A 25789-nucleotide genomic window follows, 5' to 3' on the forward strand; every position below is an offset into this window, starting at 1 on the left:
GAGGTTGGGCAGCCGACCAACCTGCGAACAGAGGACGTCCCTGAGAGCGATTATGTTACCCAGGCATGGTGTTTCAATTACTACGTCCCCGCCCCCGAAGTAGACCGATTGGAATACATCAACGTAGGGAGCGAAAAGAGCTTATACTTATGAAATCTTTGAGCAAATGTGAATAAAAGGCGCAAATAAGGTTGGTGTGAGTTATTTTAGCTCTTTCTAGTTTAGCCTATTAACAGGAGTGTCACGAACGAAGTCACAGTGGAGTAGGATGTTATATCCTCAGCTAAACTTTAGTCATAGATTTTGTCACTTGAAGGGACATTCCATTAGAGGACATTTGGTGTCCCTCCCCCCTGATATTTCAAATACTCAAGTCCAAAATAACAAAAATGTTCACATAACCTGCAAGTGAAACTGTCATAAAGCAAAACATAATAATCTGCTGGGGAAAAGTGGTTCCTTTACATGATTAAAAATACCGATTAGTTCTGGAACACCCCTTAAAATGGGGTTTTTATCCTGTCCCCGGCTCCTGATGAACAACTTTTAAACCAAATTGAACAGCTAAAATAAGTCTTTAATATATTATCTTTTGCAGTATTTTGTGGATACGTATCTATTGTATCTGTAAAAAAGAATTTCTTTGATTATAACATATTTTGAATACTATTTATTGTGCCATGAAGTTGTGTCCCCGAATGTGCACGCAACCCTGTTACCAATACCATTTTTGCCTGGCTGATAAATGGTTCAAATATTATGTCATATTACAAACAAGAAATGACATCATCCAATCATTTTCAAAAAACATGGGTAGACAAAAGGTGAGTGTCCTCTTCCAATTTTAATATATTTTTAAACTTTTCTGGGATAATTGAGTACGTAAAGCTTAACCACACAACCCTTTTACTCATGTTTTAAGATTAATGTTGAATAATTTCAATTTTTATTTTCTGTATTTGTATAACTACATTGGTACCTTGGTAAAATAGCTACATTTTACAGCTAGCTTCTGTTCATAAGGTAGATGCTATATTAGCATTAATTCGCAACCCTGTTACTCGCAACCCTGTTACTCTAATTAAAGTAACATGGTTATTATCATAGTTATCAGGGTATTTTTTGTTAAAGGAACCGTATGTAGGATTTTAGCCAAAACTGGTACTACAATCACTTTCAAAATACTGTAGAGCGGTGTACACCGCAAATGTGGTAACTAGAGCAGAGCTGGCAACCCAGATGCCGAAACACTACTGACTTTGTGATTACTGGATAGGTGGAGGGTGGCGGATCAGGCTAAAACACAAATATGTAAACATCAACATCAGTTGAGGGCTGCAACTTCACTTTTTTAAATGACGATATCCTGGCCGGACTACTGTTGTCAGTGATATAAATGTTTGAAATTAGCATGATTTCCTAATGTCTAGTGACAAATCAGGGCCATTTTATGATTAATTGAATTACATTTTTTACATACGGTTCCTTTAACTATGATATATTTATGATTAAATATGCTGAGTTAAATTATAAAAATGAATTTATTTGTATAATTAAACATTATTTACATATTTTAAATAAATTGCCAGATTTTCTTCTGTTAGTACAGCGTCATTGCAGCATAGTGTGCTACAATACATGTTGAGATTCAAATACAGCTGAAAATAAACACATTTTGGTTAGATATTTGTGATTATTTGCAATAGATAGGCCTAATATCAGAATTTCTAATGGATTTCTACAGATTTATGATGTTATGACTCAATTTGCAACCCTGTTACAAAAACATTTTTATTAAAATAAGGATAAATAATGGTAAGTAATTTTGCTATCACACAAAAAATTACATCAATAGTCCTTAGAACAGCTTATATGATTATATGCACAATGTATCTGAGCATATTTGAGAATAGATACTGGAATTATAAAAAAAAACTGTGTCACTGTTCAAATGGAAGATAATTAAGCCTTTGATAGTTAGTCTAATTAACATATATAATATATATTAACAATCTTACCTGAAATCATATGACTATTCAGTGTAAAATGACTTCCTTTATTGAATGAAAAAGAATTTACTGAAAAATATTTTAAAATTATACTTTTTTCATGCTATTTTGTATTTGTAACAGGGTTGCGTAACTACATGTACACAGCAAATAAAACATATGAGGTGGAAAAAGTACTGTTGATGCCTGAGCTTGAAAAATCATATAATTTAGTAGTTTATTACCTATATTTCTTAAATATTCAACATAAAATGTTAAAATAGAAAATAATTATTTTAGAAGTGTAAATGTCAAAATGTCCTCTAATTCTGGAATGTCCCTGAAATAGGCTACAAACGTACCCGAGTCAAACTTTAGTTTAGTAGGCTACATGGTCGCGTCAAAATCGCTATTTTTCAAACACTAAGAAGGCTCGACATAACATGAAACTTTGATCGAAGCATCATCAATGTCTCTACATATGAAATCGAGCATTGAGAACATTGTTCGTGTACACATAGTTTACTAAAAAGAAAGATTTTGGACAACTCACTCCTTGCAAGATGGCAAGATGGCAGCGAGCAGAAAAAACAAGTGAGTTCAAAACTTTTCTTTTAGTAAACTCTGTGTACACCAAAATTATTTATCGTCAATTATCTACCTAAATAATTTAACCATTTAAATTATCCACCTATTTAACCGTTCAATCATTCCAACTATATTAAACCTTATCTACCAAGCAAATAATTTAACTATATAAACTATCCACCTATTTAACTGCTCAGTCATTCCAACTATATTAAACCTCATCTACCTAGCAACCAATATAGTTTTTACTCTGTATGATATTTTACATCATATTTTTTGCATTTTCATGCACTGTATTTCCTTCAGGAAATGCTTTTCTAGTTAGAGTGCATGAAAATGCACTCTACTGTTATCCGATTTATTACAGTGCATGAAAATGCACTGTACTGTTCTTTCTAGGCATTTTATTACAGTGCATGAAAATGCACTGTACTGTTATTCCAAGGCATTTTATTACAGTGCATGAAAATGCACTGTACTGTTCTTTCTAGGCTTCTTCTTATTACAGTGCATGAAAATGCACTGTATTGTTATTCCAAAAGTCTTCTTATTATAGTGCATGAAAATGCACTATACTGTTATTCCAAAAGTCTTCTTATTACAGTGCATGAAAATGCACTGTACTGTTCTTCCTAGGCATTTTATTCTTCTTCTTCTAACGCATTTAATGCAGCTTCAACCGTTTAACGTAGAAACTTCATTCAAACTGCGTTGCGTAGGTCTTACTTAGGACATGGGTGCTATGTATTTTTCAGCTTTGTAACTTTTATACTTTTTAAACTATTAATTAAAAACTACTCAAAATTTCCCCATAGACTTAACATTATGATTATGACATCACAATACGGCCGTTAAGCAATTAGAATCCTATGGCAGGTGTTCGGGCCACCTGCATCAACTGCCAGTCTCAGGCTTTAAGCATACAAACTGGCCCTATTAAGACTACACATCCTGTTCAACTGTTTCCTCTGCCAAAAACTGTTTCAAAATAAAAGTCCTCACTACAATATTTCACTGTTAAACAATTTAACCCTTTAAACTACTGAACTTTTTAACTGTTCAGCCATTGTAACTGTTACTTGTCATCAACTATGACTCCTACCCACTGTAGCTAGTTAGTTAAGTAACTTGGTTAGCATAGTTAGCATGCTAGCATGTTAGCATGCTAGTTAACATTTTTAGCAAAACTGCTAAAAATGATTAGCTAAGTTGGCTAAGTCACCATGCTAACATGTTAGCATGCTAGTTAGCATTTTTTGCAAAACTGCTAAAAATTATTAGCTAAGTTAGCTAAGTCACATGGTTAGCATAGTTAACATGTTAGCATGCTAATTAGCATAGTTATCATAACTAATAAAAATGATTAGCTAGGTTAGCTAAGTCATATGGTTAGCATAGTTAACATTTTAACATTGTTAGCATGCTAGTTAGCATAGTAACTTGGTTAGCATTATTATCTTTATTAACATAGTTAGCATAACTACTAGCAAACATTGGAGCCATTCCAACTGTTAGTTATCGTCAACTATCTGCCTAAATAATTTAACCATTTCAATTACTAACCTATTTAACTGTTCAGTCATTCCAACTATATTAAACCTTATCTACCAAGCAAATAATTTAACCATATGAACTCATCATATTTTTGCATTTTCATGCACTGTATTTCCTTCAGGAAATGCTTTTCTAGTTCTTATTCTTCTTCTAACGCACTTAATGCAGCTTCAACCGTTTAACGTAGAAACTTCATTCAAACTATGTTACGTAGGTCTTACTTAGGACATGGGTGCTTTGTATTTTTCTCTATTAATTAAAAACTGTTCAAAATTTCCCCATAGACTTAACATGGGCTGATGACATCACAATAGAGCTGTTAAGCAATTAGAATCCTATGGCAGGTGTTCGGGCCAGCTGCATCAACTGCCAGTCTCAGGCTTTTAAGCATACAAACTGGCCCTATTAAGACTACACATCCTGTTCAACTGCTTCCTCTGCCAAAAACTGTTTCAAAATAAAAGTCCTCACTACAATATTTCACTGTTAAACAATTTAACCCTTTAAACTACTGAACTTTTCAACTGTTCAGCCATTGTAACTGTTACTTGTCATCAACTATGACTCCTACCCACTGTAGCTAGTTAGCCAAGTTAGCTAAGTAACTTGGCTAGCATAGTTAGCATGCTAGCATGTTAACATGCTAGTTAGCATGCTAGTTAGCATTTTTAGCAAAACTGCTAAAAATGATTAGCTAAGTTAGCTAAGTCACATGGTTAACATAGTTAGCATGTTAGCATGCTAGTTAGCATAGTTAGCATAATTACTAAAATGATTAGTGAAGTTAGCTAAGTCACATGGTTAACAAAATTAGCATGTTAGCATGCTAGTTAGCATAGTTAACATAACTAATAAAAATTATTAGCTAGGTTAGCTAAGTCATATGGTTAGCGTAGTTAACATTTTAACATTGTTAGCATGCTACTTAGCATAGTAACTTGGTTAACATTATTACCTTTGTTAACATAGTTAGCATAACTACTAGCAAACATTGGAGCCATTCCAACTGTTAGTTATCGTCAACTATCTGCCTAAATAATTTAACCATTTCAATTATCAACCTATTTAACTGTTCAGTCATTCCAACTATATTAAACCTTATCTACCAAGCAAATAATTTAACCATATGAACGCATCATATTTTTGCATTTTCATGCACTGTATTTCCTTCAGGAAATGCTTTTCTAGTTACAGTGCATGAAAATGCACTGTACTGTTCTTCCTAGGCTTCTTCTTCTTCTTCTTCTAACGCAGTTAATGCAGCTTCAACCGTTTAACGTAGAAACTTCATTCAAACTGCGTTGCGTAGGTCTTACTTACGACATGTGGGCTTTGTATTTTTCATCTTTGTAACTTTTATACTTTTTAAACTATTAATTAAAAACTGTTCAAAATTTCCCCATAGACTTAACATGGGCTGATGACATCACAATAGAGCCGTTAAGCAATTAGAATCCTATGGCAGGTGTTCGGGCCACCTGGATCTCAACTGCCAGTCTCAGGCTTTAAGCATACAAACTGGCCCTATTAAGACTACACATCCTGTCCAACTGCTTCCTCTGCCAAAAACTGTTTCAAAATAAAAGTCCTCACTACAATATTTCATTGTTAAACAATTTAACCCTTTAAACTACTGAACTTTTTAACTGTTCAGCCATTGTAACTGTTACTTGTCATCAACTATGACTCTTACCCACTGTAGCTAGTTAGCATGGTTAGCATAGTTAGCATGCTAGCTTGTTAGCATGCTAGTTAACATTTTTAGCAAAACTGCTCAAATTGATTAGCTAAGTTAGCTAAGTCACATGGTTAGCATAGTTAGCATGTTAGCATGCTAGTTAGCATTTTTAGCAAAACTTCTAAAAATGATTAGCTAAGTCACATGGTTAGCATAGTTAGCATGTTAGCATGCTAGTTAGCATTTTTTATAAAACTGCTAAAAATGATTAACTAAGTTAGCTAAGTCACATAGTTAGCATAGTTAGCATGCTAATATGTTAGCATGCTAGTTAGCATTTTTTACAAAACTGCTAAAAATGATTAGCTAAGTTAGCTAAGTCACATGGTTAGCATAGTTATCATGCTAGCATGTTAGCATGTTAGTTAACATTTTTTATAAAACTGCTAAAAATGATTAGCTAAGTTAGCTAAGTCACATGGTTAGCATAGTTAACATGCTAGCATGTTAACATGCTAGTTAGCATTTTTAGTAAAACTGCTAAAAATGATTAGCTAAGTTAGCTAAGTCACATGGTTAGCATAGTTAGCATGTTAGCATGCTAATTAACATAGTTATTATAACTAATAAAAATGATTAGCTAGGTTAGCTAAGTCATATGGTTAGCATAGTTAACATTTTAACATTGTTAGCATGTTAGTTAGCATAGTAACTTGGTTAACATTATTATCTTTATTAACATAGTTAGCATAACTACTAGCAAACATTGGAGCCATTCCAACTGTTAGTTATCGTCAACTATCTGCCTAAATAATTTAACCATTTCAATTATTAACCTATTTAACTGTTCAGTCATTCCAACTATATTAAACCTTATCTACTAAGCAAATAATTTAACCATATGAACTCATCATATTTTTGCATTTTCATGCACTATATTTCCTTCAGGAAATGCTTTTCTAGTTACAGTGCATGAAAATGCACTGTACTGTTCTTCCTAGGCTTCTTCTTCTTTTTCTTCTTATTACAGTGCATGAAAATGCACTGTACTGTTATTCCAAGGCATTTTATTATTACAATGCATGAAAATGCACTGTACTGTTATTCCAAGGCATTTTATTAGAGTGCATGAAAATGCACTCTACTGTTCTTCCTAGGCTTCTTCTTCTTCTTATTAGAGTGCATGAAAATGCACTCTACTGTTCTTCCTAGGCTTCTTCTTCTTATTAGAGTGCATGAAAATGCACTCTACTGTTCTTCCTAGGCTTCTTCTTCTTATTATTCTTCTTCTTCTAACGCAGTTAATGCAGCTTCAACCGTTTAATGTAGAAACTTCATTCAAACTGCGTTGCGTAGGTCTTACTTATGACATGTGGGCTTTGTATTTTTCATCTTTGTAACTTTTATACTTTTTAAACTATTAATTAAAAACTACTCAAAATTTCCCCATAGACTTAACATGGGCTGATGACATCACAATGGACTAATTAACTTGATTTGCACCTGGTATCATCTTCCAGCTGCTCATCTAGGCCCCATCAAAGAATCAGTTCAACTGATTGCACCTGTATCAACTGCTTTCTACTGAACTAGACCAACTCTCTCTGTCTCTCCATTCTACAAGGATATAAGACACATTTCCTCCAACTTTCTATCCATTCATCCTCTTCAAACCATTCACTCATCCACCCATTAAACTATCCATCAACATCCATTAAACAATCTGCCTATCAACATCCATTCAACTTTCTGTCTATCAACATCCATTACACTATCTACATTTAACTTTTAAACTATATACTCTGTCTCAGGCTTTAAGCATACAATATGGCTCTATTAAGACTGCCGTTAAGCAATTAGAATCCTATGGCAGGTGTTCGGGCCAGCTGCATCAACTGCCAGTCTCAGGCTTTAAGCATACAAACTGGCCCTATTAAGACTACACATCCTGTTCAACTGCTTCCTCTGCCAAAAACTGTTTCAAAATAAAAGTCCTCACTACAATATTTCACTGTTAAACAATTTAACCCTTTAAACTACTGAACTTTTTAACTGTTCAGCCATTGTAACTGTTACTTGTCATCAACTTTGACTCCTACCCACTGTAGCTAGTTAGCATGGCTAGCATGTTAGCATGCTAGTTAGCATTTTTAGCAAAACTGCTAAAAATGATTAGCTAAGTTAGCTAAGTCACATGGTTAGCATAGTTAGCATGCTAGCATGTTAACATGCTAGTTAGCATTTTTAGCAAAACTGCTAAAAATGATTAGCTAAGTTAACTAAGTAACATGGTTAACATAGTTAGCATGCTAATATCTTAGCATGCTAACATGTTAGCATGCTAGATAACATAGTTAGCATAACTGCTAAAAATGATTAGCTAAGTTAGCTAAGTCACATGGTGAGCATAGTTAACATGCTAGCATGTTAGCATGCTAGTTAGCATTTTTAGCAAAACTGCTAAAAATGATTAGCAAAGTTAACTAAGTAACATGGTTAACATAGTTAGCATGCTAACATGTTAGCATGCTAGATAACATAGTTAGCATAACTGCTAAAAATGATTAGCTAAGTTAGCTAAGTCACATGGTGAGTATAGTTAGCATGCTAGCATGTTAACATGCTAGTTAGCATAGTTAGCATAACTGTTAAAAATGATTAGCGAAGTTACCTAAGTCACATGGTTAACATAATTAGCATGTTAGCATGCTAGTTAGCATAACTAATAAAAAAATTTAACTGTTCAGTCATTCCAACTATATTAAACCTTATCTACCAAGCAAATAATTTAACCATATGAAGTCATCATATTTTTGCATTTTCATGCACTGTATTTCCTTCAGGAAATGCTTTTCTAGTTATTATTCTTCTTCTAACTCAGTTAATGCAGCTTCAACCTTTTAACGTAGAAACTTCATTCAAACTATGTTACGTAGGTCTTACTTAGGACATGTGTGCTATGTATTTTTAAGCTTTGTAACTTTTATACTTTTTAAACTATTAATTAAAAACTAATCAAAATTTCCCCATTGACTTAACATTATGATTAAGCAATTAGAATCCTATGGCAGGTGTTCGGGCCAACTGCATCAACTGCCAGTCTCAGGCTTTAAGCATACAAACTGGCCCTATTAAGACTACACATCCTGTTCAACTGCTTCCTCTGCCAAAAACTGTTTCAAAATAAAAGTCCTCACTACAATATTTCACTGTTAAACAATTTAACCCTTTAAACTACTGAACTTTTTTACTGTTCAGCCATTATAACTGTTACTTGTCATCAACTATGACTCCTACCCACTGTAGCTAGTTAGCATGGTTAGCATAGTTAGCATTTTAGCATTGCTAACATTGTTAGCATTTTTAGCAAAACTGCTAAAATGATTAGCTAAGTTAGCTAAGTAACATGGTTCACATAGTTAGCATTGTTAGCATGCTAGTTAGCATAGTTAGCATAACTGCTAAAAATAATTAGCTAGGTTAGCTAAGTCACATGGTTAGCATAGTTAGCATGTTATCATTGTTAACATGTTAGTTAGCATAGTTAGCATAACTACAAAAAATGATAAGCTAAGTTAGTTAAGTCACATGGTTAGCATAGTTAACATTTTTGACATGCTAGTTAGCATCGTTAACATAACTGCTAAAAATGATTAGCTAAGTTAGCTAAGTAACATGGTTAATATAGTTAGTATTTTAGCATGCTATTTAGCATAGTTAGCATAACTGCTAAAAATGATTAGCTAGGTTAAGTAAATAACATGGTTAGAATAGTTAGCATGTTAGCATGCTAGTTAGCATAACTGCTAAAAAATAATTAGCTAAGTTAGCTAAGTCACATGGTTAACATAGTTAACATGTTAGTTAGCATAGTTAACATAACTACTAAAATGATTAGCTAGGTTAGCTAAGTCATATGGTTAGCATAGTTAGCATTTTAATATTGTTAGCATGCTAGTTACCATAGTAACTTTGTTAGCATTATTATCTTTGTTAACATAGTTAGCATAACTGCTAGCAAACATTAGAGCCATTCCAATTGTCAGTTATCGTCAACTATCTACCTAAATAATTTAACCATTTAAAGTATCCACCTATTTAAACTGTTCAGTCATTCCAACTATATTAACCCTCTAGGCGCCACAGGCGACTATAGTCGACAAGATGCGGTACTGAATAAAACGGCCGATTTAGTCAAATAGGGTGTCATATTTCGTTCGACTTCCACTCCACTAGATGGCAGACATGTCATACGTCATCCCCGAGTCCGAAAAAGGTCACGCTTTAAACAAATCTTAATAAAGTTACAGAGCATTGAATCAGTGCGTGAAATACCGGAGCTAGTGTGCGTGTGAGCCACTTTGTCAGAGCGATATTGTCAACGTCAGCGAGTATTTGCATTAGATTATCGTCTAATGGCATCAAAAAAGTTTACCTGAAATGAAGTGTTGGGTCTTCTATTCGCGGACCCTGATTCTGAAGGGGAATATCTGCCTTCAGAAAATGACGGTGAATTGTTTAGTGAGGCTTCAGATGCGTCCCTGCCTTGCAATGATGCAGCTGGACAAAGTGAGAGTTTACTCCATAGTTTAGCTTACACCAAGCACAAACGTTGAATCGTTTGCCCAATGTCACTGGTGGGAATAATGTTTCACGGGTTCGGAGTGTTCATCGGGAAGTTAGCAGGGTGTTAGTGGTGTGGCGAACGAGGCTGGAGGTAGTATAGTGGAGGTAGCATAATGTCCATAGCACTAGCTTCTGTCTCCTGAACGTGCCTCTCCACAATCGCGGCGACAGTAACGTGGTGGAGCCTTTGTCTAATGCCACTGGGTATGTTAGACGAGGTCGAAGTGCTCATAGGACAGTTAGGGGGGAACGTAGTGGCAGTGTGGGGAGTCGCAATGAGAATGACAGTAGGCCTAGTCCGAGCTGCGCAAATTCTCTCCACTCGGTGCGCGCGAGGCAGATCTGGCCATGCTGCTCGCATGGTGGAGGTGGTGACACGCTCTCTCCCTCTCCCTCTCCCACACACACACACATTAGGTCATGCATAGTCTATCACAAGATGATGGGAATGCCGGCCCTGTATGGATAGGGATAGGGAGTCATTATCTCTACAGCAAAAGGCCTGCTACATAAAAAATAAATGTCAGCCATTTATTAGTAATGATTTACACTGTTGATTTGCTATCTACTTCCCTGATCATTTAGGACATACAGTACACTATGTGTTCCTTTTTGTGTGTTCATGTCCTTGTGATGTGTGTGTCTTTGTCAGCTAAGAAAAAAAACAAAAAAACATAAACAAAAACAACAAAAAGAAAAAAAATACTAACATTGTCTCTTGTCTTGTCTCGTCATCTCACTCCTGATCTGTGCCTTGCCGTGGCAAATGAGCTTTTGAACTAAACAGGTCTTGTCTACTTGTGTTTGTGTCATCTGAATAATATATATGTGCCCCATACATGGAATCAGAGTGCCTACTGTATGTAGTAAATGGAAAATCTGTACAGCAAAAGGCCAGTCCACCGCTACATGCCTTTGGTTTGTTTCTGCCATTTATTAGTAATGATTTACACAGTTTGTTCACTACTTACTATTTACCTGAGCATTCAGTATTGTGCAATATAGCATACAGAAGGTGAGGGACATTTTTGGGGGAAAGAAGTGGTGCATTTTATCATTCAAACATGCGACTTTTCATGAAAATTCTATAATCCAAGATGGCCACCACCATATGACGTCATAATATGCAAATTAGATATAAACTAGGGCTGTCAATTGATTAAAAAAATGTATCTAATTAATTACATACTCTGTGATTAATTAATCTAAATTAATCGCATATATAATTTTTGCTGTGAAAGTATTTTAAATATTTAAATTCAAATTAATCATTAAATAATCAGCATTAGTGACATTAAAGTTAAAAAACTCATTGATGTGCGACTATAGAGTTGATGAACTCCGGTGATATGAAATTCCTTGCTGCAGACATTGCAGAGGACTTTATTTTCAACACTTTATTTTTATCACCATCAGGCCGTTTTTTAAAAGTAAATGTTCCAATCAATGATCCAGGCTTCTCTCTCCTCATTTTACAGTCTAATTTTTACTGGATAGAACGGCTCGGGGTCAAAGGTCATACGGAATCTATTAATCTGCACTAATTTTTTTAATCAGTTATTTTTTCTCAAATTAATTAATCGAAATTAATCAGTTATTTTGACAGCCCTAATATAAACATTTAATCTCTACATAAACTTTGGGTCATCCTTAATATTTCTCTAATTTACAGAAAGTCTCTATCTCTTATCACTTTTAAGATATAGCCTTTTGAAATGAAGATGTCAAAATTGATCGTTTCGGAAAAAAACCTCTGGCGCCTAAAGGGTTAAACCTCATCTACTTAGCAACCAATATAGTTTGTTTTTACTCTGTATGATATTTTACGTTATATTTTTGCATTTTCATGCACTGTATTTCCTTCAGGAAATGCTTTTCTAGTTGCTTAATGCCCTGTTGTGATGTCATCAGCCCAATGTTAAGTCTATGGGGGAAATTTTCAATAGTTTTTAATTAATAGTTTAAAATGTATAAAAGTTACAAAGTTGAAAACTACAACGCACCCATGTCCTAAGTAAGACCTACGCAATGCTGTTTGAATGAAGTTTCTACGTTAAATGGTTGAAGCTGCATTAACTGCGTTAGAAGATAAGAAGAAGAAGAAGCCTAGGAAGAACAGTACACTGCATTTTCATGCACTCTAATAAGAAGATGCCTAGGAAGAACAGTACAGTGCATTTTCATGCACTGTAATAAGAAGACTTGGAAGAACAGTACAGTGCATTTTCCCATTTATAGGCAATTTTGACATTTAAACAGGTCATGCATATTTGTGTTCGTCTCTAGTTTATATCAGAAAGTGACAAATCTGCAAGCAGCCACATCTGTCAAAGAAGCAGCTAGTTAACATGGGAGCCAGTTGCCATGTAACACCGTCCCCAAAATACAAGTCGGGTTAATAATTGCCTATTAGTCCACGAGCACTAGAAGACATTGTTTCGATCTAACTCAATGAAATAAACAAGCTCTTCTTAATATTTTATAGTTGGTTGGTTTAATAGTTGCAAATGAAAAGTACACCATGGGTCTCCAACACGTTGCTCTCAATATACCAGTCGCTTGCCACCCCGTCTGAGCTTGCCAGAGGCTGAAGTAGTTACTAGGCTTACTACATTTAAACATCATTAAAAAATAACTCAATTTAGGCTTGGCTACGCAATACGATTTTCATTAAACACAGCACAATAAGCAGGTGGAAATCCGAACACTCTTTCAACTACAAGGAACTTAATAGTGAACCATTACCATAGCAATAATAACGGTCCAATTAAACGGTACATTAAATCCCAAACCAAACCGAAAATCGTCTGTGCTTTGCTGTGTATGTAAGGATCCGTTCCTGTTCTGTTTTTCCTGTTTAGTTTTTTTCCATCACGTTTGCTCTTCTTGTTTACTTCCTGTGTCCTGGGGCCCATTGCACAAAATTAGGATAAGGGATTAAGCCGGGATATCTTGGTTATCCTGGCTCAATTTATCTGTGATCCAGTTGCACAAAAGCGGATAGGGGGCAGCAGGATATGTTATGGTATAAGTCACCATGCCTATTTATTCTGTGGAGCTAGCCTGCTCCAGACCAGGCTAAGTTCTAGGATCTATTTAATCTCATCCCTTATCTCAATCAGCTGTCACCACAAACGGAAACCAGTAGTTATTCCACTGTCCACTACACATTGTTATCACATATAACTAGACCCACTGTCATTAATTAACTTTTATACTCGCCATTCCCGACCTGTCATGCGACATCACGGGAACAGCGCAACCATTTCGCGTGTGGTGGTCGTGACACTAGTTGCAATATTCTCCTAAACAGAGGTGTTGCTGTTGTGAAAAGGCTATCGCTACCTACTTTACACCGTAGAAGAAGCAATGAAGTTGCCATCGTGAATCTGTGATCGGTGGCAGGGTCTATTTGAGGGAGCCGTGAGCGCGCACTTATCCAGGACAGGTTTCACCTGGCTTGATGAATCTGTGACTGCTCATCCTGGCTTGTGGGGTATATTACGAATCTCGATAAGTGGGTTAGCTCAAAGCCAGGGTATGCTGTGACACGAAAGTGGATCTGTTTTAGTGTCGCTATATCACCATGGTATCTTATGCTGTCAACCAAACCTGGTCGGGAGGAGGTTATGTGCTAAGTTATAGCTCAAATCGTGTAATCTACCGCCCACAAGACTTTAGATTCTCTGCCCGAGCCCGAATTTGACCCGACCCGACCCGCGGGCCGATATTTCCAGCCACTATCCTCGGGCCGGGCCGGGCCGGGTCCTTGATCAAGCATTTTTTTTTTTTTAAATCATTAGCCTACTTGGGTGGGGAGCTAAAGGTAAACCATAGTCAGACTATATTTATCAAATTAGGCCTAAGTAACAAGTGTATACAACGTTATACAAGTTAGGCTCAGAGTTACAAAATGTCATTTGTAGTGTCATCTGCGCAACACGTGTCATGCGCAGCTTCTCCACTCGCACGCATCACACCGGGCCTGCTGTGCTGTAGGCCTATTGTGTAGCTTAAGTGCAACGTGAAGCTTGAAGATGTAAAGAAAAAAAATGAAAACAGGAGAAATAACTTAGAGCAAGTTTGGAGAAAAGTCGGAGGTATGCATTTGTCAGGTATGCTTTGTTGCGTGCATTAAGTGGGCACGATGTTCACCTATGACAGCAAAAAGACTTTAAGATGAACATGAAGCAGGCTTGCCATGACAGAAATAATGATAGCCAGCCTTCAATGTCCTCTTTTGTCACTTCTCCAAGCATACACCTGAGAGCGAGGCAAGCCCTCACAGAGAAATGCGTTGAGTTTTGCTGCAGGGACATAATTTTACGCTTTGACGTTTCTTCATTCGGATTCATTTGCAATCCATTCCATTCTGAATAAACAAACATAGTTTAGCCTACATTCTTCATCCTCCGTTGCATTTGCATTATTCATTAATATAATTCTAAACAGATTTCTGTAGCTCAAACACCTCGGAATTGTAGTTGAGAACGTCAGTTATAATGGCCCACGTATTTAAAAAATGTTGGGTTTAAATCGGGCTCGGGCTCATAATTACAGTTAATGTGTCGGGCCGGGTCAGGCTCGGGCACAATGTGCACGGGCTCGGGTAGGGTCAGGCTTGATTTTTTGGGCCCGATCTAAGCTCTACCGCCCACTGACCTTCAAGCTGGTGTGCGCTGAGCGTTCTGGTGCATAATGGCTGCCGTGCCCACCCAGGTGGGTGCTACACATTGGTGGTGGTTAGTGAGGTCCCCCCTTCCATGTGAAGCACTTTGAGTGTTGAGAAAAGCGCTATAACTATAAATGTAATGTGGTGTTGTGTTATTATGATGTCATTGTCTATTAAGATTGTAAATGGGATTATTAATAAAGAAAGTTGTGAAAAATTATGACAACCAGTAATATAATATATATATATATATATATATATAGTATGATAGTAGACAGTGATAATGGCTTGATTTATCTTAAATTCACATTTAATTGTAGAAGACAATCTGGAGATATTAAGATCAGCCGCAATAAAAGGTATGGTAGACTACACTATCTTTTTGTGTTAGAAAAATACAAAATATTATTTGTAATTTAATTCTAATGCTTAAAGCGCAAAATGAATACTTTTTCCAATATTGACAGTGAAGAAGACATGGAAACTCATTACAGAGAGGAAGTCCGCAAAGCAAAGTAAGTAATTCTACTGTAGTGTTTAACTCCATATTCAATGGATTTTCTAGCCTGGTTTCACCTGTCTGTTTTATTGTGTTTTCTCACCAACACTACAGTTTGATCACCCTATTGTATACACATTTGCACCAGGATGGAGGACGAATCAGTGACCAGTGTGGATGACGTTGAAATGAGTGGTAGATGAAGCAATAAAGTAGTAATAGCAAAAATGAATAGCAAACATCAGATTTTCTGTTTGAAAAAGAAAATTATCGGAACTCCTATTACCATCGGTCCCGTATTTCCGCCATCTTGCGTGTATGTGTCACTTAATATCCATTTCTATACAAACCAAGACGGCGGACTCCTAAAGAAACGCAACCACCCACACCATAGGTGTATCTAAATTAGCTATGTACCAAAAATGACATTTTACAGTGACTTGAAGAGCTGTAAACAGTGTTGTAAGGCTGCGTGTACACCTCCGCTTGGAGCTCCAGTGGAATTTTAATTTCATGACGAGAATTCTCGGTCTAACCGTTCATGTGCCGTTGAAACAGCGTAAATAGGCGACCCATCAGGCCAACACTATAACTCCGAGCCTGGTAAACAATTGGATATTTCAGGCAGTAAATGCTCCCGTTAAGAACCAAACCAGATTTTGTTCAAATCTACACACATATGGCTACTGGAAAATGTAAGGTTCATTTAGCAAATGTTATTTTGAAGTGTTAAAAAACATTGTTGTTTTAGAATTTCCAAACAAAAGTGGTGATAATTGGGGGTGTTACGATAGTAAAGTTATACATCAAAAGTAAAAACATTCCTTTTTGGCTGGCAGTTCCCTTACTGTCAGCAGGGGTTATTATCAGCTTGCAAGGTTAGTGATGCAGTAGGAAGCAACGTAGGAAAAGCAAATTCTATACAAATAGAAATCAGCTGGAAACAGAGTGTGGCCAGACTCTATTCACCAAGTGAGTTTCCATCCTGTGTTGGGGAAACAATTCTTTGATTACAAAGAATGACTGAATGCTTTTTGAGCGATCCAAGCATCAAAGCAGCAAAATAATTTGCCTTTGCCTTCTGAACAGTTGTTTCTTTGTCGGTTCAATTGTTATTTAGGCAATGTGCATGCCAGTCTGGAAAATGACAACAGGCACAGGCAAGGATGCATCAGGCAGGGGCGGTGGGGGACTTGGTTGGTTGTCACCGGGATGCAGAGCTAGAGTTCAGTAGGTTGACAGCCACAGGAAAGAAGCTTCCTCTGAACCTGCTGGTTCGGGTGCGGAGAGATCTGTAACGCCTCCCGAAGGGGAGTGGGGGATGAACAATCTGTGGTTGGGGAGAACAGTCTTTGATGATGCTGCGCGCCTTTTGCAAGCATCGCTTGCCCTGAATGGCCTTGATAGAGGGGAGTGAGGAACCAGTGAGGAACCAGTTGGGCAGTTTTCACCACCCTCGCAGGCAGAGCAGTTGCCGTACCAAACTGACACGGTTGGTGAGGATACTCTCGATGGTGCAGCGGAAGTTCACCAGGATCTGAGGAGACAGGTGGACTTGCTTTAGTCTCCTCAGAAAGAAGATACGCTGGTGAGCCTTCTTGATCAGGGTAGAGGTGTTGATGGTCCAAGAGAGGTCCTCAAAGATGTGGACACCCAGAAACTTGAAGCTGGTGACATGCTCCACGTCAGTCCCGTTGATGAGAATGGGGGTGTGTGTGCTAGCTTAGACACAATGAGCTATTTGGTCTTCTTGGTGTTGAGAGCCAGGTTGTTGTCAGTGCACCACTGTTACGACCCCCTGTGTCCTGAGTCCTGGCCTGTCAGTGCACGGGCAGGGCTGGGCCTGGTTAGGCTAATTGCATTATAAGGTGCACCTGTATCTGGAGGTGGGTTTCTCTCTCTCTCTCTGTAGGCACTCTTTGGCTCTTTCCTTGATTTCCTTTCGACACAGGCCCATTGCTTCATTTCTCCCTTTTCTCTCTCCCTTATCTCACTAACTCTCTTTCTCTCTTCGCCTTAATCATTCTGCCCCCATCCCATCGTTACCCGTCTCCTGCTGTTTATCTCGCTTCTCCTCTTCCATCGCTTTGATTAGGCCTTTTAGACACAGATTAGGACAGATTAAATATGTCAGTCCAAACCTCAGTCAGCTGCACAGCACAGGTCCTGAGTACACATCCGGCGATACCATCAGGACCAGCAGCCTTACGTGCATTAGTCCTGCTCAGTGCTGCACACACATCGGTGGTGGAGAGTGTGAGGGGCTGGTGATCTGCAGAGACCACAATCTTGATGGCCACATCCTTGTTGTCCCTATCAAAGCGGCCACAGAAGTGGTTCAGCTCATCAGGCAAGGAGGTGTTGGTGACAGAGGGGGTGGAGTTAGTAGTTTTGTCATCTGTGATGGCCTGGATGCCTTGCCACATGTGTCGGGGGTACGAGTTGTTCTTGACATGATCCTCAATCCTTAGCTTGCAGTTGTGCTTGGCCTATTTGATGGCCCTTTTCAGGTTACCCCTGGATGAGTTATAGGCTTGAGCATCACTTGATCTGAATGCGATGTCTCGTGCCTTCAGCAGGAGTCTGACCTCACTGTTCATCCATGGCTTCTGTTTAGGGAAAGTGGTAATCTGTTTGAGGGTGGTGACACTGTTGATGTTTGAGTTGATACAGTCCAAAACATAGGAGGCATATGAATTAATGTCTGTGTGGGAGTCATGGGTGGCCTGAGTTGCAAACACTCTCCAGTGAGTGTTTTCAAAACGCAGAAAGTGCTAAATCAGCTCCCTTGACCACACTTTGACTGTCCTCACTGTTGGTTTCACACGTTTAATGAGTGCTGAATACTTGGGCAGTAGAAACAATGACAGGTGATCAGAGTATCCTAGGTGGGGGAGGGGAATGGCTTTGTATGGCTCAGCGATGTTAGTATACACATAGTCTAAAATATTTTCTCCTCTTGTGGGGCATGATACATTTTGATGGAATTTAGTCAGTACAGTCTTTAAATTTGAGTGGTTGAAGTCACCCGCTACAATGTAGGCTGCCTCGGGATGCAGAGTTTGTTGTTTACTGATGGCAGAATGCAGTTCTTTCATGGCAATCTTAGCATTAGCATCTGGAGATATATTAGCCAGTGTTGTAGTCAAGTCACTATGCCTCGAGTCCGAGTCCAGGTTCGAGTTCCCAGTGTTCAAGTCAGAGTCAAGTCCAAGTCATTAAAAAAAATTCCAAATCAGAGTCGAGTCCACTACTCATCCGAGTCAAGTCTGAGTCGAGTCACTATTGATCCACGTCGAGTCCGAGTTGAGTCCCTATTGATGAAGTCGAGTCCAAGTCCAGCACTTAAGTAAGCATACATGTCATTCCGTTTTTTCCCCATTGCAGATGAAATCCTTAAAAGCAAAACGGACAATCTTCTGTCTCCAAGCAGGGGTGCCATCACTTGTGTGAAAGTAGTATTACCAAATTTCTTGCTAAACCCAATGTGTTGTATTTATTATATCGGAGAGAATACCATACCATAGCAATACCATAGCCTATAATCAAAATGAAGCAATCCACATCCCAATCACACAGGCCATTAAGTCACATTATGCTGTTACTGGCTGCTGACAATTGTACTCTGTAGGCAGAGCATTGGCTACCTGCAACTGCATAATGTTATCACTTCACTGACACTATGGAGACATATTTAACATCAACAAAGGAGATGAAAACTAGCTCTCGGTTAACGGAGATGCAGATCATCTCCCTAATTAATTTCTTTGCGCAACAGGCCACATTCTACGTTCATTTCAGCGAGATGAGTGAAATAAATGTTTTTAAGCTGCCATCGCCATAGGCTACTATTTGCTACGAAATTCACCTGTTAGAACTAGAACAAGTTGCTATTTCCTTTTTTTTTCGTGCAGTGGATTAGGTTATCAAATCGCTCATTTAAACAGTAACAGTAATCCACTTCATTCGTGGTTTTAAAGGAACCGTATGTAGGATTTTGGCCAAAACTGGTACTACAATCACTTTCAAAATACTGTAGAGCGGTGTACACCGCACATGTGGTAACTAGAGCAGAGCTGGCAACCCAGATGCCGAAACACTACTGACTTTTTGATTACTAGATAGGTGGAGGGTGGCGGATCAGGCTAAAACACAAATATGTAAACATCAACATCAGTTGAGGGCTGCAACTTCACTTTTTTAAATGACGATATCCTGGCCAGACTACTGTTGTCAGTGATATAAGTATTTGAAATTAGCATGATTTCCTAATGTCTAGTGACAAATCAGGGCCATTTTATGATTAATTGAATTTCATTTCTTACATACGGTTCCTTTAAAGTTTCTGGCCTACCCACGAGAGGTTCAGTTTGTCAGTTTCACTTGCGCAGACACGTATGACACTCTATGGACACTCTAATAGGCTACAATTTAATGTTATGCTTCTATATTTTATGACACCAAAATTAAGAAGTATGCTATATCTTGATCGGGGAAACTTTATTTTTTTCCCTTTCGATCCGATAATGGCCTGCTGTAAATTAACAGACAGAAGCAGGGAAGGGCACACCCCAAACGAAAATGATTGAATGGAACCTCGCTTCTTGTGTCAGTTAGAAAAAAACACTGTTCACCAAGTCACGATAATCAGCTATTGATGCGGTCCAGCAGCAGTGTGTGATGTTTAGCCTAGGCTGAGTGTAATCTTAGGTGATGTTATCATGTTATGTATGAGAACTAGTATTGCCTGACAATACTCCAATGACATGCCGGCGGCCATGTCTCCAGGCATTTTGGTGCTGATAAAGTTAAGTTAGTTTGCTTTGCACGTGAACATGATGTGACGTGCCATGTATGACACGAAGCAGTAACATTCCCTTGCACTAAAATTAGTAGGCCTATTACAAATAATTTAGATATTAAAATCATATACCAAATTATAGCCTAATGACATACTACAATTATAGCCTTATGATACAGCGGGGAAAATAAGTATTGAACACGTCAATATTTTTTTCAGTAAGTATACTTCCAGTGAGGCTATTCGCATGAAATTTTCACTGGACATTAGTATTAACTTAATAATACTAATATTAGTATTAGTAATCCACACATATATAAAAACCCAAACATTAATGTCTAAAAGTAGAGTTATGAGTAAAAAAGTGGAATGGCACAGGGAAAAAGTATTGAACACGCTAAGAAAAAGCAGTACTCAAAGGCAAGAAATGGCAAGGAACAAACTGGAATCTATAAGTAGTTAGAGAAATGATCCCTCCTATCTGTGCAAATTGATATAAGCTGGGTTAGTACATACTGGTGGGCTATAAAAAGGTTTTTTGTTACCAAGGTGTCAAACAAGAAACATTTCATAATGGGTAAAAGCAAAGATCTCTCCCAAGACCTTTGCAACCTTATTGTTGCAAAACATATCAATGGAACTGGTTACAGATGCACATCAAAACCTCCGAAGCATCCAGCAAGCAGTATTGGAGCCATTATCTGCAAGTGGAAGGAACATCACTACATCATCAACTGGCCATGCACAGGATCTCCTTGCAAGATTTCTGACCAGGAAGTCAGAAGGATAGTCAGAAGAGTAGCCCAAGAGCCAAGGACCACTCGGAGAAAGCTCCAGAAAGACTTGGTACAGTTGTTACAGAGAAAATCATAGGTAATGCACATCACCGCCATGGCCTCTATGCACGCTCATCCCGCATGACTCTATTGCTGAAGAAAAACATGTCAAAGCTCGTTAAAAGTTTGCTACACAACATTTGCACAATCCTATGAAATACTGAGAGAATGTATTCTGGTCAGGCGAGAGCAAAATTGAACTTTTTGGATGTCATACTACACACCATATTTGGAGGAGAAATGGCACTGTGCATCACCCTAAAAATACCCTACCAACAGTGAGGTTTGGAGGTGGTGGCATCATGGTGTGGGGTTGTTTTTCATCTCATGATACTAGCAGACTTCATACAGTTGAAGGAATGATGAATTGAGTCATTTTGGTCTGGGAGAATCTTGACCATCCACCAGGATGATGAGGATGAGACATGGCTAGACCTTCCAGCAGGACAATGATCCAAACCATTCAGCAAAGGAAACTCTCAATTGGTTTCAGAGAAAGGAAATCAAGGCCCTGACTTCAATCCAATTGAACAGTTTTGGAAGTTAACTAAAAATCAGGATTCACAAGAGGGACCCCTGGAATCTTCAATATTAAAAGGACTATCTGTTGAAAAGAATGGGCCAAAATCACACCAGAATACTGTAACTGGTTAGTTTCGTCATACGGGAAATGCCTTGAAGCTGTCATTACGAATAAAGGCTTTTCCACAAGAAATTTCAGCAGGCGTGTTCAATACTTTTTTCCTGTGTCATTCCACTTTATTACACATAACTCTACCTATGGACTTTAATGTTTGGATTTTTTTATATGGGTGGATTATCTGAGTTTATACTAATGTCTGGTGAAAATTTCATGCAAGTAGCCTCATTGGAAGTATACTTACTGAAAAAAATGTTGACGTGTTCAATACTTATTTTCCCCGCTGTATATTACAAAAAAAAAAGTTGAGTCCTTAACAAGTCATCGCGATCCGAATGCACAAGTCTGAGTCCAAGTTCGAGTCATTCAGTGCTCAAGTCCAAGTCAAGTCACGAGTCTCTAACTTTAGCTCATGACTCGGACTCGAGTACTACAACACTGATATTAGCTGCTGTTACTACAGTTGATGTAAACTCTCTGGGCAGACAGAAAGGTCTACACTTAACCATGAGATACTCTAAGTTAGCTGAGCATTGACTCTTGGTGATGGTAGTGTCTGTACATCACGTTTTGTTTACATAAATGCACAAAAAAAAACCCAACTCTGGTCTTACCGGAATCAACAGCGGTTCTATCTGCACAGTGGAGGCTGCCTCCAGCTAGCTCAATAGCGCTGTTGTGTGTTTCACTGTTAAGCCAGAGCCCGTCTATGGAGAGCCTGGCCACTCCGTATTAAGTCCCATTGTACCGAATTTTGGTTGCAGTTCCAACAGAGTTCCACTGGGGGCGATCGCCATAAGTGCAAAATGAATGGGAGTCAATTGAACTAGACGGCTAAATTTGTCTCTTTCAGCTGATTGTCGTTGACAAATCTCAGATTTGATTGTAGTTTGTATAACTTCAACATGGGTTATAGGTCAAAAATTTAATGAACGAGTACTTATGTCCTTTTGATTTCTTACAGGTTGGGTCTTTGTTGCCCATAACACGCTAGCATTGTGCTGTTGAATGATGTCATTGACACGTTTGAAAGGCTTTTTAGAACAATTAAGTGACTTTAAAAAATATAATACTCAACCAAGTGTATTTTCTTTGCCTCCCCTTTCGAATACAATATTCAAATTACTTGAAAAAAAAATATTTCCCGAGAAAAGTGGATTTTGAGGGGTACAGCTCCATAGACCTCCTTCATTCTGCACTCGTGGACGGAAGTGCAACCAGTTCAGAAACCGGAAGTTTTCCGAGAGTGGAAGTTCTCCCCTTATTAGACACTCTCTGGTTAAGCCAAGATTCTATGAAAATCATGATGTTGCAGGCCATAAGCAGTTCATCCATTTTGTTCACCAGGGAGTGAACATTGGCGAGGAAAAGGCTAGGAAGAGCGATTCGATGTGGAGTTAGCTTCAGCCTTGCTCAAATAGACCTTTTCAGAATAAGTCCCGCCTCCGTAACTTCCGAATCCATCCAACTTCCGGTCGTTTAATGTCTATGGGAAATAACATGGCGTTTCGAAAAATCATACCTGTCAAACTCTGTAGGTGGCAAAGTAGAAAAAGCTGGTGGGCCGATTGGCCTACATACTTCTGCCATCTGGTTTCCACTGGATTTTTTGATTGTCGGTGCCATTAAAGTAGTAAACTATTATTAATGCTAACCGGGAGCTAGTTCCGATGTACGCGGGCGGAGGAGGGCGTTAGATCTCGCTCACAACCTAACGTGATGGCCATTTTCACGTGATTTCAGTGGTCTATAAAAGTAAATCGTTTGCAAGGTTCAGCCTCTTTTCAACACGACTTAACTTTGGTTTGACTGTGCTGAGAGTTTGTTGGCTGTTATTGAGATATTTGAAAAAGAAAGAAATCGGCGACAAAGACACTAAAGACATGACGAGACGAGATTTTTTTTTCACGAAAAACAGATAATGATAAGCAGACTAGGAATCAGAGGCAGAGTCGTATTGAGTCGATAGCTTTATTTTGCATGACCTTGATCAGAACAGTAATATTTTCAGAATGTATTAACAACCTATCAAACATGACGATTTCATGCAGGGTTAGTGCCACCTCCGTAGACAGGCTCTGTTGCCACGAACTCCATTTCAGTGAAGACAAACTATGAAACATTGCTGTTGCTATGCAACCTTGACTCAGGAAGTTGCGGCGTCCAAAGCGTGCGTTAGCTTAGTGCTTCTTACTTATATCTTTCTACTTTAACGGCACCTACAATCAAAAAATCCAGTAGAAACTAGATGGCAGAAGTATGTAGGCCAATCGGCCCACCATTTTTTTCTACTTTGTCACCTACAGATGTTTGACAGGTATGATATTTCGAAACGCCATGTTATTTCCCATAGCAGGGGTCGGCAACCTTTTTTGACTGGAGAGCCACTTTTACCAAATTTATTTTTTTTAATCTCAGAAGAGTCACATAAAGACGGTTACAAGAAAAAGTTTGGTTATTTAACGTACAGTTAATTTTATTCAACAGAGGATTTTTTAATACATTTTCTACTAGTTTTAAAAGTAATGTGCAAGTAACTTGAAATGTAAAGTGGAATGACAGAAGTATAGGCCTTAGGCTTCCCAAGTAGGCTAAACCCCCCCCCCCCCTATTTTCCCAGTGTCCTAGGGCTGTATTTTCGGTCACCAGCGCATGGCGTAAAGTTCGTTATTCACCGGCGCGAAGTTGAATTCGTTATTTTGCACCTTTATTTTTTAAGCATTGCGCCCAGGGGTGTGGCAATTAACAACCTAGGGAGGGACCTGGCGCATTGTCTAAAAATCGCTATCATACACCACCTAAACCTGGTCAGAAGTCAATGGCGAGTTGTTCATATGCTATTTTAAGAGCGCATGTCAACAGTCATATTGGCAGGTGCACGCACCATCCTTCTATCATTCATGAACGCACACCAGCGCACGTCCATGCAAAGCATTACAAATTGCACGATTACAATGGTAAACATAATTAGAATAAAGATATTATGAAATACTGTACATCTCATGATGAGTAGTTATTCACCATCATTTGCAAATTGGTAATGACGGTTAAAAGTGATTAGGGGAGAGGCGAGAGACAAGTATGGAGCACAGCTGAAGACGCACTGTCACGAGATATAAGCAACTCCTCTGCAGGATAAATGTTGTTTTATTTAGTCATTTGAGCAACATTAGGGTAAGTGTTGCTTTTTCCAGCCTATGTTTTCTATGGTAACCCATTGTCAGTCAATAGTGAAAGTAACTGCATATAACTGTCTTGTCGTTGACTGACTCCTTGGTGAAGTTAGTTTCACTTTGCCAATGAGTTCAAATAATAGACGAGTGCAAATGCGTGAAGGCTATGCTAGGTTTTAGTAAAGCATGGTTTAAGAATGACTATTCCATACGGTCTCGCAAGCAGCCTCCTTCAAATGCGCCGTTGAATGCCAAAATACCGATGCATTTATTTGACATATCGCGCGTTGCGCCGTTAAAGGGAATGACAGATGTCATTCTCATTGGTTTAAAATGATGTTACGCCCCAAACACACCCATATGACTGATTAAAAGACCTAGGAACACCTTGTTACGCCATGCGCTCCACTTTTGAGAACGAAACCCCTCCCAATGTGAACTGGACATCCTACTAAATTTGAATAGACTTTTGACGAGTGACGATGCACTTTAGAATGTCATGATAGGGCCCCTAGTATGCAAAGTAACATCATAGTTCACAACACAGCACTTAATTTTCATTGACATGTCATTGGCAAAATTTAACATAAGCCTACCAGAGATTAGATTTGGTGATGGCCTTGGAGTCTGGCTGGCTCATATTCAGTGAGGTGAAGTTTCACGTTATGGATGTGACAGTTTTGCGCGGAATTGCCCTTAAACGTGAGCGCAGGTTTGTCTTTAGGGACTGTTTG

At 38.3% G+C, this 25789-nt stretch overlaps 1 protein-coding gene across 3 annotated transcripts in view; it reads left to right on the forward strand.

Moving 5' to 3' along the window:
* Positions 1-25789, forward strand: part of LOC143125382 (uncharacterized) — an 84156-nt gene that overhangs the window by 15896 nt on the left and 42471 nt on the right. For 2 of the 3 annotated variants that reach the window (XM_076286788.1, XM_076286790.1), the window contains 2 exons: positions 15427-15465; positions 15574-15621. The exons of the other annotated variant lie outside the window; for it this stretch is intronic. In XM_076286788.1, the coding sequence (XP_076142903.1) occupies positions 15427-15465; positions 15574-15621 (87 nt within the window). The remainder of the gene's footprint in view (positions 1-15426; positions 15466-15573; positions 15622-25789) is intronic. 3 annotated transcript variants of the gene reach the window in all.

This window comes from Alosa pseudoharengus, unplaced genomic scaffold (genome assembly GCF_046254945.1).
Source record: "Alosa pseudoharengus isolate Yale_2024_CS ecotype anadromous, Long Island Sound unplaced genomic scaffold, YU_APseudo_1.1 YU_APseudo_1.1_scf_16, whole genome shotgun sequence".
NCBI lineage: Eukaryota > Metazoa > Chordata > Actinopteri > Clupeiformes > Clupeidae > Alosa > Alosa pseudoharengus.